The 15499-nt window shown below is 39.9% G+C and overlaps 2 protein-coding genes across 4 annotated transcripts in view; one reads left to right on the forward strand and one right to left on the reverse strand.

Annotated features, from left to right (window-relative positions):
- JPH1 (junctophilin 1) overlaps positions 1-13418 on the reverse strand; it is a 111127-nt gene extending 97709 nt beyond the window's left edge. For 2 of the 3 annotated variants that reach the window (XR_004644769.1, XR_004644770.1), the window contains exons 1-2: positions 12967-13418; positions 5676-6432 (exon numbers count right to left, since the gene is read on the reverse strand). Coding sequence is in view for 1 of the 3 variants with exons in the window: in XM_034763147.1 (XP_034619038.1) it covers positions 5676-6432; positions 12967-13345 (1136 nt within the window). In the remaining 2 variants the exon portion in view is untranslated. The remainder of the gene's footprint in view (positions 1-5675; positions 6433-12966) is intronic. The other variant, XM_034763147.1, reaches the window with a different exon arrangement.
- Positions 13419-13703: 285 nt separating this feature from the next.
- The window catches only part of GDAP1 (ganglioside induced differentiation associated protein 1), a 54124-nt gene continuing 52328 nt past the window's right edge, over positions 13704-15499 (forward strand). The window contains exon 1 of the mRNA XM_034763151.1: positions 13704-13722. The gene's annotated coding sequence lies outside the window, so the exon portion shown is untranslated. The remainder of the gene's footprint in view (positions 13723-15499) is intronic.

A 15499-nucleotide genomic window follows, 5' to 3' on the forward strand; every position in this document is an offset into this window, starting at 1 on the left:
CTCTAATAAATTTGTTAGTCTCTAAGGTGCCACAAGTACTCCTGTTCTTTTTGCAGATACAGACTAACACGGCTGCTACTCTGAAACATGAACTGGAATCCATCTTTAACCTGGTGCTTTTCCAGTGAGGGGGTGGTGGAAACCCAGAGGGACAAAGGGTTCCCGCCTTATGCAAAAGATATATAAAGGGGTGGAACAGAACAAAGGGGGAGGAGCCATCATGAAGAATCCCCTAGCTATCACCTAAGCTGCAACAAGAGCTGTACCACGGGAAAGAATTGTGCCCAGGCCTGGAAGGTGTCCAGTCTGAGAAAAAGCTTACTGAAGCATCTCTGAGGGTGAGATTATCTGTATTCAGTTTGATTAGACATAGATTTGCGCATTTTATTTTATTTTGCTTGGTGACTTACTTTGTTCTGTCTGTTACTACTTGGAATCACTTAAATCCTACTTTCTGTATTTAATAAAATCACTTTTTACTTATTAATTAACTCAGAGTATGTATTAATACCTGGGGAAGCAAACAGCAGTGCATCTCTCTCTATCACTGTGATAGAGGGCAAACAATTCATGAGTTTACCCTGTATAAGCTTTATGCAGGGTAAAACGGATTTATTTGGGTTTAGACCCCATTGGGAGTTGGGCATCTGAGTGTTAAAGACAGGAACACTTCTGTTAGCTGCTTTTAGGTAAACCTGCAGCTTTGCGGCAAGTAATTCAGACCCTGGGTCTTTGTTGGAGCAGACGGGAGTGTCTGGCTCAGCAAGACGGGGTGCTGGGACCCCGAGCTGTCAGGGAAGGCAGGGGTAGAAGTAGTCTTGGCACATCATGTGGCAGCTCCCAGGGGGGTTTCTGTGATCCAACCCGTCACATTGTGCTCAATGACTTTATGCAATTTCTGTTTCAAAATGATGACCATTGCCATTTTAACTGTGACAAATTCAGAGTAATGAAGATAAGTACGTGTGTAAATGTTAACAAGATCAAAGACTAAATTATTAACAGGCATCTCCATGCTATTTCACTTCTAAGCTGACAGCCACCACTGGAGACTTAGCCCTGACCCTGCAAAGCCTCACACACATACTTAACTGTAATAGTGAAACTGCTTATATGCCCATAGTAAATAAAATATTTCAGATGAGGTGCACACTCCTGAAAACAGAGGATTTTAAAATCTGGACAAAACCTTAGCTAATGACAAAGACTGAACTACTATATGTTCAAATTGTTTTAAGCAACTCCATCACAATAAATAGTTTTTTGTAAAGAAAAATGAACTAATCTTATTTATTTCCTCCATCTCCTTCTTTTCTAACACCATCAAGATATGAGGGGGAGTATTCGTAACTCACATAACCCTAGTTAGCAAGAATAAAACCTTTACGCTAGAAATACTTGGACGTTATAACACTAGAAATGTATAACTGCCTTTAAAAAAAAGTTCAAAATACCTGCAATGAAAAAACAAAGTCTTTGGAGTCTCCTGGTATAAACTGCTGATTGACTACTGCTTCAATAGGTGTTGAACATCCAGAGTATCTCACAGTAGGCAATCAGCAGCCAGCAGGATTGGACCCATAGTTTGTATGTCCTTAGAATACACACACAGGAGAAATTCCCCCGTTCAATATTCTTGAGGACTGGCAAGTGGCCATTTTTCCTTCCAAATACAGGAAACTGGATAAGTAGGCTAGATTTATCCCCAGTGTAACATTTTTGAAGGCAATAAATGAATGGATTTGTCTCAGTGACTTTAAAATAGTTTAAAGATTTTTTCCACAGTGACTATTAAAGTGATAAAATGGGGGAAGCACTCCTATATTTCTGAAATTTCTCTACTTCCAAGATTTTAATACATGAGCTCCAGTGTTTTCTCTTTGTTTAATATGTTCTGAGATACTTTTGCTTTATGCCACGATCCCCAAGTTATACCAGTGTTTGTTAAAACAATTTTATTATTATTCACTGGTAATGAATAATCACTTTTTAGATGTGTATCTCGTCTTTCTGTGACTTTTGTTGTAGCAGGGATTGGTCTACAATGCTTAACTGTTGAGCAGCTTTGTATGTATAGGATGATTTTGTAATCCTGTCCATTTATTTTTTGAGTAATTGCTATGACAGTAATTATGTCAAAAAGACACCAATAAAAATAAATTGGAAAGCACATTCTGAGTCAGGGTAGAATTTACGTTGAGGGAGGGCATGTTTAACTAACTTGCTAGATTACTTTATAGATCCTACAGTCATGATAAAAGAAAGGCAGGATACATAAAACAGATTTTCAGAAAGCTTTTGACACCTTCCATATATCAAGAGATTAATGGCAACAAAGAGTCTGAGAACAGGAAGCAGAACAGTGCACTAGATAAAAGGAAACAAAAAGATAGCTACAAATGGAAGTTTTACGAGTTGAAAAAGGGTTATGAATCCAGGCTCAGTTTTAAAATTTCAGTAACAATTATTAAACAATTAAATTATTTGGCCAAGATACTGAAAACAAAAATTTCCAGATCTGTAGATAATATTGAAATTAGAATCTGAGTAAAAAATAATTTGCAATTCAACTAGAATAAAAGGGAATGGCATAATTTGAGTGAGTAAGTAGATTGAAAATGCTAAAAAATTTAACATAATTAGTTCGGGAACAAAGAATGAAGAAGCTAGGGAATCTGTGCTAAATAGAACAGCCATTCTACACATTCATTCATAGAGTTGTAGATTATAAAGCCAGAAGGGACCATAGTGATGATCCAGCTTGACCTCCTGTATAACACAGGCCATAGAACTTCTCTGAACTAATTTCTTTTGGAATTAGAGCGTATCTTTTAGCAAAGCATCTGGAGATGAATGGATTAGGAAATGAATTTCAGAGTTACAACAAAAAAATTCATGAAACTCTCAGCCACGAATACAGCTACAATAAAAGAAGGCAAGCAGAAACTGATTGTATTATCTGAAGAATGATCAATAAGAAAAAGAATGGTTCCCGTTTTATTGGATAAACCCTTGTTAGACCCCCAAATAGAATTGTGTGTATATAACTGTTTACTGTTCCATACAAATTGATTCTTTTGAGAGGGAGCAATCACAGATTTTTAATGCCAAAAGAGACCATTATTATAATTTAGTCTGCTATCTTGCATAATACAGGCCACAGAATTTCACCTACTAATTCCTGCATCAAACAAATCTTGTTAAGTCAGAGCATCTCTCTTATCACAGTCTCAAGAAAATCAGTTATGGAAAGGCTTAATGAGTTTGAATGATTTCCATTTGAAAAGACAAGAGAAACTACTCACACTATTGAACAGTGTCAAAAATTAGGATACAGCCCAAGAGCTAGGATTAAAAAGGGAATTATTCTTATGCTACCAGTATTTAATGCAGAGGATACTAATAAACACAGAATGAGTTTCCAAAATGACTAAAGGCAATTTAAGCAAAAGTTATAGAATAGAGTTTGGTTGACTTATGGAGGAAACTGAGGCAAGGTGACGGTGAATAAAAAGGAAAGTTGAATGGAGATCAACCCAAAATGGGTAGTCTTGCTAGGCCAGACTGCCTCTCTTTTTTGTTAAAGGATTATATTTTTCTGACATGGAATATTCCCTGATGTTCCCATAAACATTAATTTATGGAACTATATGCACATACATTTCACAGATTCACTCTACCCTACTTCTCAAAATGTTTATCAACCACCTCCTCTAGCCTCTTAATCCTTTATAACCATCTCTCCATCCCATGTCCACTGTCTTAAACAATTAGGACAGCACAGGGTCAGTATAATCTGTGCTTTTCCTATATGAATGTCCTTCAAGACAAGTCACTACTGGTCTTTCCTACCTTAAAACTTCCTTGTTTAGTTATGATTGACACGCAAGTATTTTCTGATGCTCTGCTACGCGTTTGCTCTTTTATCACTTGATTGCTTCAGGATGACAAAAGCTGATTACAGAAAGTACAGGTGGAGAATACCCTTCAAGGGCTATCAAGGAGCATTTGTACATCAATCTAGGTATATATCCGGCCCTCATTACCAATTTCTTTTTCTTAATTTCATCCTGTAACTTCAATTACACACGGTACCAGCCTCAACAATCTTTTTCAAATCACATTTAGGGCTTGTCTGCACTTACAGTGCTGCAATGGTGCAGCTGCAGCGCTTAGTGAAAATGCTACCTACGCCAACAGGAGAGCTTCTCCTGTCGGCATAGGTACTCCACCTTCCCGAGAGGTGGTAGCTATGATGATGGGAGCAGTTCTTCCATCAATATAGTGCTGTCTACATCAGGAGTTTGGTCAGTATAACTGTGTCGCTCACGGAGTGTCCTGATTCACAAAGAAACTTAGGTATGGTGACATTCAACATCACCATGTATAACTTTTAGGTACTCAGAAAATCACTAGGATTCACAAAGCCTGAGTTAGGCACCTAGATCCCTATACAATGAATGTACAGAGAGATGGGTACCTCAAAAACAGGATTCATGAAAGCCAGCATGCTAGACAACGCCTCCCGTAACTTAGCTAATGGGAGGTGCCATGCCAAGAGGTGTGCTAAGACCTGTCCCTCTCTTTTGGATAGGCACCCAAGTCTGGGCTGCAGGGAGGCTCCTCCTTCTGCATGGGATTCTCAGCTGCAAACCCTCTCCTGGCATTAGGGGGACTTGAACTGGTAGGAAGGAAGCGTTGCTAATAAATAGATGTTTAGAGCACAACTGTGCAAGTGTGTCTTCTGCATTCCAGGTGTGTTCTCCAATGACTGGCCTGAAAGTTATGAAGGAGTTCCTCCTCCTCGCCCTGGCGTTTTGTGTAAGCTTCCCCAGAAAGGCCCAGTCTGGTAGGTGAGCTCTGAGCATGCTTACCAGATCGGGTACTGCAGGTGAGTTAGGCAACTGAAAGCCTGTCCTCCCCTGGTTCATGCATTCTCTGGAGCTCATGCCTCCGGATGCCTGGCATGGGGCTGCAGCACGCATGTGAAGACACAGACACATAGGCACTTTGGCTTCTCAATTTTTGCAATAAAATCTCCCTATCTATTTTAGGTGCCTCCAGGATTCAGGGGCAACTGAGCAGGGGTTCTGTGAATCCCAATGGGACATGATTCTGGGATTAAGGCACCTAAAGTGCTAATTAGGCACCCAAGTTCTTTTGTGAATCTAGTCCTTAGGGTGTTATAAGTCAAAACCAACACCTTAAATTTTATCTGGAAACCTATAGTAAAGAAGAACAAATCGCTAAGCAAAAGTGAACATGTTTATGGAAAGATATTCCACTTTATAAGCAGGCCACCACATTCTTCACCAGCTTAATTTTCAAGATGGCATATAAAGGTGAAACCCCATACGTACAATGGAATGCAATGATATAATTTAGTAGTAGTTCTATAGTTTAAGTGCAAGCGTGCAAGACTGACAGTATATTTGTGAAGTGTGCAAATAATACTTCTTTCAAGTTATGGGGGCAAATTTTACTCTCAGGTTCACATATGCAACTTCATTAAAGTCAGTCAAATGCACATATGAAACAGAGCTGAATATTGCCCATTGAAGACAACAATTTGTACTCAAACTTTTAAGAGCCTCTGTCAATATAATTTACTGCAAACAATACATTTTTGTTGCTACACATGAAGTGGCAAAAGTATGCATTTTGCAATTACATACCTTGAAGATGCAATTTCCACTTTGGTTCTTGCCATAGCAGCTGCCCTTTGTGCACCCTCTATGGCTCTATCCACTTTTTCTTTAGTTTTGGTGTTTCTTATTGGTATAAGTTGCTTCCTTATTCCACGGACCAAAACATTGTTTTTATATTTTCCCTCTTCCTTTGTGCCATCTGGAAACATGGTGCATCCATATCCATGCCTTTTATTATTTAGCCATTCTCCTTCATATTTCATACCATTTGAACGCTCACTAATACCAAAACCATTGCGCTTGTCATTCTTCCACTCTCCCATGTACGTTTCTGTTGTGGTGGCATCAACATGGTCTTCCATAGGGCAATAATCACAGTCACCATCTCCAAAACTAATCGTAGAGTTGGCATCACTAGAACTAATTCTGCTCATAGCAGCATCACTCCTGACAGAGCTACGTTTGCTAGATATTGATGATTTAGATTCAGATTTTCTAAGTTTTATACTACCAAGAAGGGATCCTCTTCTGAACAAGCCTCCTCTTTTCTTACTACCCATGGCTTCCGGTTCACTGTGAAAATTCAAAACAAACCCACCTCTTGTTCCAGCTGGGCTGTCTGAAGTAATGTCATGCAGAACAGTGCCATTGCTCTGCTCACTACGAAGTGAGACTAGAGATGTTCGGAGGGGTGAACGGATCACAGTTGCCATGCCATAAGGTACACTTTGACGTACACCATATCCGTGCCGCATCCCTCCTGTCCACTGTCCCTGGTATGTACCTTTTAAAAGAATAACCAATGGAAACAACATTTAAAAAGCAATTCAATTACAGAGGAACTGATGCCATCACTATAATAGTATATCTACTGCCAGTTATTTTATCAAATATTTTTGGCAAAATTTCATCAGAAAAGGCAACACATGTTACATGATAAAAAGAATCCTAGAATAGAAAAATATTTTTCTATCTTTTTAAAAATTATTCTGCTGTTTAATAAAAATTTAGCATTTGAAATGCTACCCAGTACTGAGACAACTAAAAATCCAGTAGTGTCCAGTCTGATTTTAATCTGGGTCTCTCAACAAAAAGGCACTCTTAATGGTTTTTTGCACAATGACCCCTTGCATACTAGTGTCAAAATATATTTTAACGGAAAAAAAAACACATTTAATTTTGCTGAGATGCCAGGAATGAAACCATAGTATATTACCTTTGCCTCTTCTTACTCCTTGTGAAATTTTGGCATTTACATTTTTTGCTGCCAACATATATTTCGCTATCATGAATACTGAATAGCTGTGTTCTCTATAAGATCAATAACTTCCCTGTAGGTTGTATTTCATTTCAGACCTTTATTCTATTTGTAGCAACAGAAATACTGTATTATGAGACATCCACAAAAAAAACAGAAAAATAGCATACATCTTATCCTGCAGTCTGATCATATGCAAAAGTCCCAGTGAAATCAGTGGGAGATCTGCTTAAAAAACAACTGAGTTCAGGTTCAAAGACAACATGTTCAAGGCCTCTATCAGTCATAATGAAATTTACAACAACAATGACTGACAAGACACGGAAAATAGTTTTGCTTGTAAATTTTGTTTTTATATTCAATTAAATAATTGCATTACTAAATTTGTGACGAGGCTATCAGAACTAAGGCAGAAACTTCAAGTTTCTCTCACTATTCACTTAAATATTAAAAGAATTTGAAGTTACCTCTTATTTGTGCTCATTTGTATGTAGTTAGGACAGGCCAATGGCAGAACAGCAGAGAATTAAGGGATACCATTTTAGCTGTACCTGAAGATGTTATGTCACAGTCTTAACACTGATTTTTTTTTAAATGGAAACAGAAAAGGGAGTTACATAACATTTGAAAAGAGACAGTAACAGATATCTGTGTGATTGAAGTTGTATTGTCTGGGGTTAAAAAACGTGATTTCAGGTTACTCCCTGGTACATGGTTGTCTCCTTAAGAACATAGGAACTACCATACTGGGTCAAGACCAGTGGTTCACCTAGTTCAATATCCTGCATCTGACGATAGCCAATACCAGATGTGTTAGAGGAAAGCGTAAGAAACCCCACAATAGGCAGATTTTTCCCCCAAGAAGTTCTTGTCCTAATCCTTAAAAGTTAGAGATTGATTTAAACCCTGAAACATGAGGTTCTATCTCACTCTCTCCTCCCTCCACCCTTCACCCACTGCCCAAAACACTAGCATACACAACTCTGGATATTCTTAGAAAAGTACTAATAAGAAACTTTTAAAATATCCTTGTTTGGTTTTAGTCTGTTAACAATTTAATGTGTTATACAGCTCTTTAGAGAAATATATTTGACATTTTGAAGTCAGAGATTTTCTGTAAATGTTTGCATTTGTCAAATGCCTCAAATTTTAACATCACTTAAAGTTTAATTTGAGTAATTGTTTGAAATTAAATCTCAGTTTTATGTACATAGTCCAGTTTAGTTATGCATCTGTGTGAAAATTACTCATCAATATACAATATTATTACCATTTACCATTTATCATACCTGTCTGAACACGCTAATTTAAAAGCATCAGTTTATAAGCTTTGTCACAAAGATTTTTTTAACCAATTTATATTTCATATAATGTTAAATAAGCTCAACAATGTAACTATTTAGTGTTAAAATATTCTAGCAAGTGAAGGTTTTCCTTTCTAACAGATGGCTGCTGACATCAACAGTAAGCAACTTTCTTAGATTCTCCCTCCCTCTCTGTATCCTAGATACCTGCTGAAGCACTGGTTTTTAAGGCTGCTGAATCTAGAAACATGGTTATTTAGAAACACTCAACATACGGAGCAGGGCAAATAAAAAACATGAGCATAATACATGGATGTGGTCTGTAAATAGTTTTAAAAGTACAGGCATTTTTCTTGACACTTGTTACTTTAATAAAGATTTTTCCTGGAAATAAATGTATGAATATTCTACCATAACTGAAGTTATATTTTGCCCCCACTTCCATTCATGTGATTACAAAAGGTGTACCTTTAGAACCCCGAGGTCAGAATCTGGCTACAGATGTTTTGCTGCTACATATATCAACTGTTTAATTTGTTATGCCAGTAATAACTGTTCCGTTACTTTAAAATAAATACACTTGACTCTCATTTAGACTAGGCCCCATTACATCATGTTGGCATCCCACCACATGGCCTCTTTATATTGCCAGAACAGTGTAGATCAGAATCAGGTCCACTCTATTTAAATGAAAAAAAGTTCTCATAAATATCAAAGCTAGGATGGTCTGCAATTTTTTTTGATCATACAATATTTTTGTTTTGAAAAGTGAACACAGAAGATCAAAAACATATAACTCAATTATGACGTATGTTTTTCACTTCTTTGTAGGAGAAAATGGAAATGGTTATGATTTGCCCCGGAGAGCATTAAAACCAGGACAATTAATTTACTCTTATGTGCTTATCAGACTCTTCTTTCTACTGGGACAAGGAAATCAAGGCCAGCTCCTTATTAAAAAAAGAAAAGAAAAATTAGCTAACGAGGAAGTGGAATATTCTATAAATCAAACATGGGGGGGGGAGGGAGAGAACAAACAAACACCATGCCATGGATATTTCATCTGATTTTGTGTGTGTAGTTTTGCAGTGCAACAATGCTCAAGGACTCAGATATTTGGTTGTAATTAGGCATTAATCAGAAAGTATCCCTCTTTATTATTGCTAGGCGGTATCATGTAGAAAAGTGTCCACTCTTGCATTAAGTTTTCCAGTTATATTCTAAATATTTTCCATTTAAAATGTATGCTGAAAGCATACATATACATAAATGTGGAAACAATAGTGTTACATAAATTATAGTTGCATCTATTATTTCCAAAGTGAAAATTTAAGAAGTTGTTAGAGGAATATGATTATCCATAATAATACTGTAATATAATGAAAGGCTAACATATTCAATAAACAACATGATCTACAAAAAACATATAACGGAAAGCTTTTGGTTCCTGTACTATGCACACTCATTCATGCAAGAAACTACATGCCTTTTTTCATGTTCATTTTAACTATAACTGATAGTTCTAATTAGTGCCATTGATAGTGGCTTTAAGGCTACCACTGTAATTACCAAGTGATTTAAAAACTGCATGTGCTTCTCAAAGAAACAAACTACAACTGGGCCACACAGCGAAATAGTTGAATTCAGTACAGTTAAATTCACTAACGGTTTTGGATGGCCTGAAATTGCATTTGTCAGCAAATAACTATTGATCTAAAAAGTTTACCTGGCTCTAATTAAAACCTAAATTTATAACCTTTTCCATGGAGATTTAGTTGAACGTCAGTTTAAAAAGCACATACACACAATGGACTGTATTACGCTGTGGTGCAGATGAAAATCAAAGGAAGTTTTGTATGCAGAGAGAGAGCAGAAAAAGTTTGCTTGTTGCCAGTGTTTGTTATTTCTATACTTATATGTACATGCCTCTCACACTAACACACTTTAAGAGAAAATTATTGTGGAAACTATTTCTGTTTAGATTCTTTTTTTAAAATCACTACAATCTAAGTATCAGTACATACATAAAGTTATTTAATTATGCTAGTGTTCTCCAGGACAGCAAACAATGGCCCGTAATTACAAGCTACTTTAAAAACAATAACAAGCCAGAAAAACTAGCCAACACGCAACACACTAGCTGACTCAGCATAAAACCAGCCCAATTTCTGCTTATTTTGAGCAGCTTTGGTATATGCTCAGTTTGTTTGTAGTAACAATTCAGATTTTTTCTTAATAGTTTTTGCAGTTTCTCATTTGCTGCTGTGTTGTTTGCAATGCCTGAAAACTAAGGCTCTGACTCTGCAGACACCTAAGCATATGTGTAACTTAACTCACATGAGTAGTCCCATTAAAATCCACAGGAATGCACATGCTCAAATATACTGACATGTTCTTAAGTGTTTGCAGAATTGGGGCCTTAGTAATAGATTTACATTAATAGAACAAAAATTCTTAAGATAGGATAGTGTGGATTTTTTTATAAAACTACTGACTTCCAAACTATCTATGAAGACAATTGTCTTCTGAATTACATTCTACTTCATTAAGGGGGAGGAGGGGGACATGGATTCCCACAATTACCCTAAAAAAAGAACAGTGTATGTTAATTATTGAGAAACCTATTTCTAACAATAACGAGCATGCTAATTTACTTTAAAAATATGGCTACAATGAATTATACTTGCCATCAGCCCTTCTTAAACTTCTAATCCACCAAAAAACAAACAAACAAAAGAATCCTACAGTGTAGTGAAAGTGAACTAAAACTAGAATTAAATAAATAAATAACATGCACGTACCCTCCAGGCAGAGACCAAGCATGAAAACTTTCAGCCCCAAGAGATCACTATGAGCATGTGAAAACACGTTGTTTTTTTAAAATCCCAATATAAAATTAACTATAAAAATCAATCTGTTTTATAAAGCAATGTATTTTAACTTTATTATATATGGTCTCACTAAATTTTGGAATAAAAAGCTTCATTTATAAGTGTGGGGCTCTACACCCCCTTAGCACATGAGCATCCATTCTTTGATGCATCTCTTCCGGGTTTGCCCACAAGTCGCTAATCAAACTTCATGTAGAAACTGATACACAGCATTACTTAAGAGGCCTGAACCAAAGATTTGTTTTTAAGTCACAAGGAAGGCAGATTTTATATATTATCTATTGTTTTGCTAAATTATACTTCTTGCACAGCACTCACACACTTTCACACAAATTTGAACTTGCAAAATGTACATGATAAATGTTAAACTAAATAACATTTCTAAAAGATTTCAGCTCTAAAAAATTAGGCCAGATTCTCCCCTTACATTGGGATAGATCAAATAATTCCATTAGTCACTGCTCTCACTTACACTGAGTTTACACTGCTGTAACTCCAAAAGCTACAGCAGTATAAAATCAGCGTGAGAGCAGAAACAGGCCCATCTGTCTTTTGTGTGGCGCTTGAAATGACACATGTACACTATGATTAAATGAAACTGTGCAACTGCATAAGCTTTACTTGTGAGTCACCTTGCTGAACCTCAACTTGATACCCCATGATATGCTAAATATGATGTCAGAAGTCATGAAATATGGGAGAGTTTTAGAAGGATTGGGTTTTTTTGTGGGGATGGGGGGAGGGGAGTTTGTAAGGGAGAGAAACAGCAGCTGGCCTTCTTATTTCAAAACATGATTTGTATTTAGAATTGCATGTGGGGTTTTTTTTAAGTTACAGTATTTCTGTGTTAATTAAATAAGCTCATTTTATAAAAATGTTAGGTGGGTCCAAGATTCATTACATCTAATAATGTAGAATCTATTTGGCCACTGTTAGCTTTCTCATGACTATTAATATTGTTTCCCCATACAAACTCTCAAAAGTGAGTGATCGAGATTTATTTGCCAGTTTTCTCTCTGATAGAATATGTAAGTGTTGCTAAATCAACAGGACCACCACCTGTGAAACCTCCAGCAGCTGTACAAAGAACAGGCAAAAACCAATGTTTTCAAGCAATCACAATGTATTTCTAATGCTTAGGACTCTGCAAACATTTCTACCAGCTGGTGAAGGAAAAACGATAGCCCTGGGAATGTGCAACTTTTAAAAGTGAAACCATGAAACAGCTCATAAGTTTCATCTCCTCTGCATATATCACTCAAATGCAGCGTTTCTAACAGGATAATTAATATTAACCCTAGGTCACCTGCAACAGTGTAACCGACACTTTGTTTTCATTGCCCTAATGAGTGTAAAGCAACGGCAGCTTCCTTTATGAACCTCCCTCCATTCCGCTCTGTGTCACATTAGTACTAGCGGTCCAGCTCTGGGATCGAGGCCTCACTGAACTCTGTCAGCTGGCTGCAGCTTCAACACTGACAATGGGGAATCGGCTCAGTCTCAGCAGCTGCCCCTTGCAAAAGCTGCACCGCTCCCGCGGTTTCGATGTGGCCCTGCTCGCGCGCGCAATCTATACACAAAGGGGGGGGGGGCGAAACTTTGTCAAGAGTTGAGACTCCTTCTTCCCCTGCGCCTGACAGTGACTCCTGGCAGCCGTGCCCCTGCTGGGTCGTGTGCGCGGGCAGAGCAGCTCCTGCGAGAGCCCAGGCGCCCGGGGCTGCGTGCGTGGGGCGCGCCAGGTGGCAGCGGCGGCACACGTGTGTGCGCACACACATGCAGTGCGTGTGGCCCGCCAGGCATGTTGCGCCGAGCCCCGCGCGCGCCAGGGGGCGGGCGCGCTCCCCTCCCTCCCGCGGGGCGCTCACCTCCATCCCCGTAGGTCTCCACGCCGTAGCCGTCCTGCAGCCCGTTGCTCCAGGTGCCCTCGTAGCGGGCCGGGGTGGTGAGGCTCTGCCGCACCCCGTAGCGCCCCTTGAAGCCGTGGGACCACTCGCCCCGGTACATCCACCTGCCCTTGGTCTCCACGCCCAGCCCGTGGCGCTTGCCCTGCGCCCAGTAGCCCTGGTAGGTGTTGCCGCTGGGCCAGGTGTAGCCGCCCACCACCTCGAAGCCGTGGGACCAGGAGCCCGCGTACTCGCCCTGCCCCTTGGGCCCGGTGCAGATGCCGTGCCCGTGGGCTTTGCCCTCCTCCCAGCCGCCGCAGTAGGTGCCGCCATCGTCGAAGTCGAACCTGCCGCCCGTCATTCAGGGGAGCGCAGGGCGAGCTCGGCTCCTTCCTTCCGTCCGCTGCTGCTGCTGCTGCCGCCGCCACCGCCGGGCTCCGGGCGCTGCGCTCCCCGCGGCCCCTCCGCTTCCAGCGCCCCGCGCGGCAGGACTGCCAGGGCTCCTCCGCCGGCGCCCCGCAGCTCGGCGCCGGCACCGCCCCCCGCCCCTCCCCCGCAGCCCGCCCCTTCTCCGCTCACACACCCGCGGGCGGCGGTGGGGGCAGGAGCGGGCGCGTGGACCCTTCTGGGGGTGCCGGGCTCCTGTCCCCCCCCCCCTGTGGGTGTAGGGGTGAGCTGAGCGTGCTGGAGGCGCGTGCAGGGTGAGCTCTGCTTAGGTGCCAGCCTTCCCCTGTGCAGGTGCGTTGGGCGCACAGAGAGCAGTGCGGGATGGGTGCCTGTAGGCGAGTGTCTGTGCGCGAGCATCGGGCTATGCAGGGGTGTATGCTGGCTGCAAGCACAGTATGTGGGAGAATACAGCTGTGGCTCTCTGCGAAGATTTGTAGGTATGTGTTAATATAGCTTTGTAGTTATATAGCTGCCTGTGGAAAGGACACAATGTGTATTTGGAAGTGTGTGTGAGGGGTGCATATGTGACTGCAAATGTTTACATATGTGTGTTTTCATAGATAATGCACAAAGAGGATTCTGGGGGCAGCCTCTCTGTCTTGCAGGTGGTAGCAGTGCCCCCCTTTAGAGAATGGTTTAACTTTACCAACATGCTCAAACATATTCCAAGTTTATAATTCTTCTTTTGCACTTCTCAGAGCTTTAGGTGTGGTCCCAGGAGCTAATGTTGTCTGAGTAAAGCTGAGCTGAGTTGTGGTACTTTATCTCATCTTAAACAGCATAGAAAACCCACCCTCACTGCAGTGCTAATGAACACTGTGCCAAACTGACAATAGTTGCAGGAAGTGAGGTCTAGGCATATGGGGCACAGGATACTGTAGTTGTATTTGTGATCTTTCAAAGACATAATGGTGGTCACCTTTTAAGAAGTCTCATTATGCCTTTAATTTGATGGCCTTTGGATGACTGGATAGCTTCAAGTACTGCCAAGCGCTCTTCACCAGACATTTGGTAATCAGATAAAAATATAAGGGAAGTGACAGGTGGCAGCACAGAAACACTGGACAAGATTTAGTGAAGAAGAAACTGGAAATTGTGGTTGGTCAAAGCTCAGAACTGCAGGGATTAATATTTTCTGAAACCTTAGTTTCACATTCTTTTAAAAAGTTACAGATGGGTTGAAAGAACATTTTAAAGCAAACTTTTCACTGCAACGGGTGTTTGGGGAGTGAGAGAGTACATATACATCTCATAATTTCCTCAATTTCATCTTCTGTGATATGTGACCTCCTATGCTAATAGAGCAGAATTAAAAAAAAAAAAAAGTGGTTTGATTGGGGGGCTTGGATCAGTGTTCACGTCACAGTCCCCCCTATCAGTACCTGGCCCAAACTGGGGAAGCTAATGATCCAACCAGCAGACCAAATTCAGTGATGAATCCTGGTCATGTGCCACCTGAGGGCATGTTGTGCATATGCTAAGAAGAAGTGTTTTGGTCAAGCAACGTCTAAAATAAATTAATAGAAACTACAGATTATTATAAGCAAAAACCTTATTAATGCAAGGTGAAAAAATGGAGAAAAAAAATCAGGAAATGAAAGAGTAACAACCATGACACATACATTAAGCTAAATTCAGCCTAGGAGTAAGCCAGTATAGCTCCATTTTCTTAAGTCTATACTAACTGAAAATACTGCACCTATATAATGTTGCTGAGTTAACACTACTATTCAGGCTTTCTTTCACAAATTTACAACCTTATGCTTGTACTGAGTTGCACAATTGTAATGCAATTTCACAATAATTATGAATGAATATAATTGTTTCTAACTTTATTAAATATTTTTGTCTAACTTATCAGAGGTCTGTAAAAAGCAACAGAGGGTCCTGTGGCACCTTTGAGACTAACAGAAGTATTGGGAGCATAAGCTTTCATGGGTAAGAACCTCACTTCAGATGCAAGTAATGGAAATCTCCAGAAGTGAGGTTCTTACCCACGAAAGCTTATGCTCCCAATACTTCTGTTAGTCTCAAAGGTGCCACAGGACCCTCTGTTGCTTTTTACAGA

This window comes from Trachemys scripta, chromosome 2 (genome assembly GCF_013100865.1).
Source record: "Trachemys scripta elegans isolate TJP31775 chromosome 2, CAS_Tse_1.0, whole genome shotgun sequence".
Classification (NCBI taxonomy): Eukaryota; Metazoa; Chordata; order Testudines; family Emydidae; genus Trachemys; species Trachemys scripta.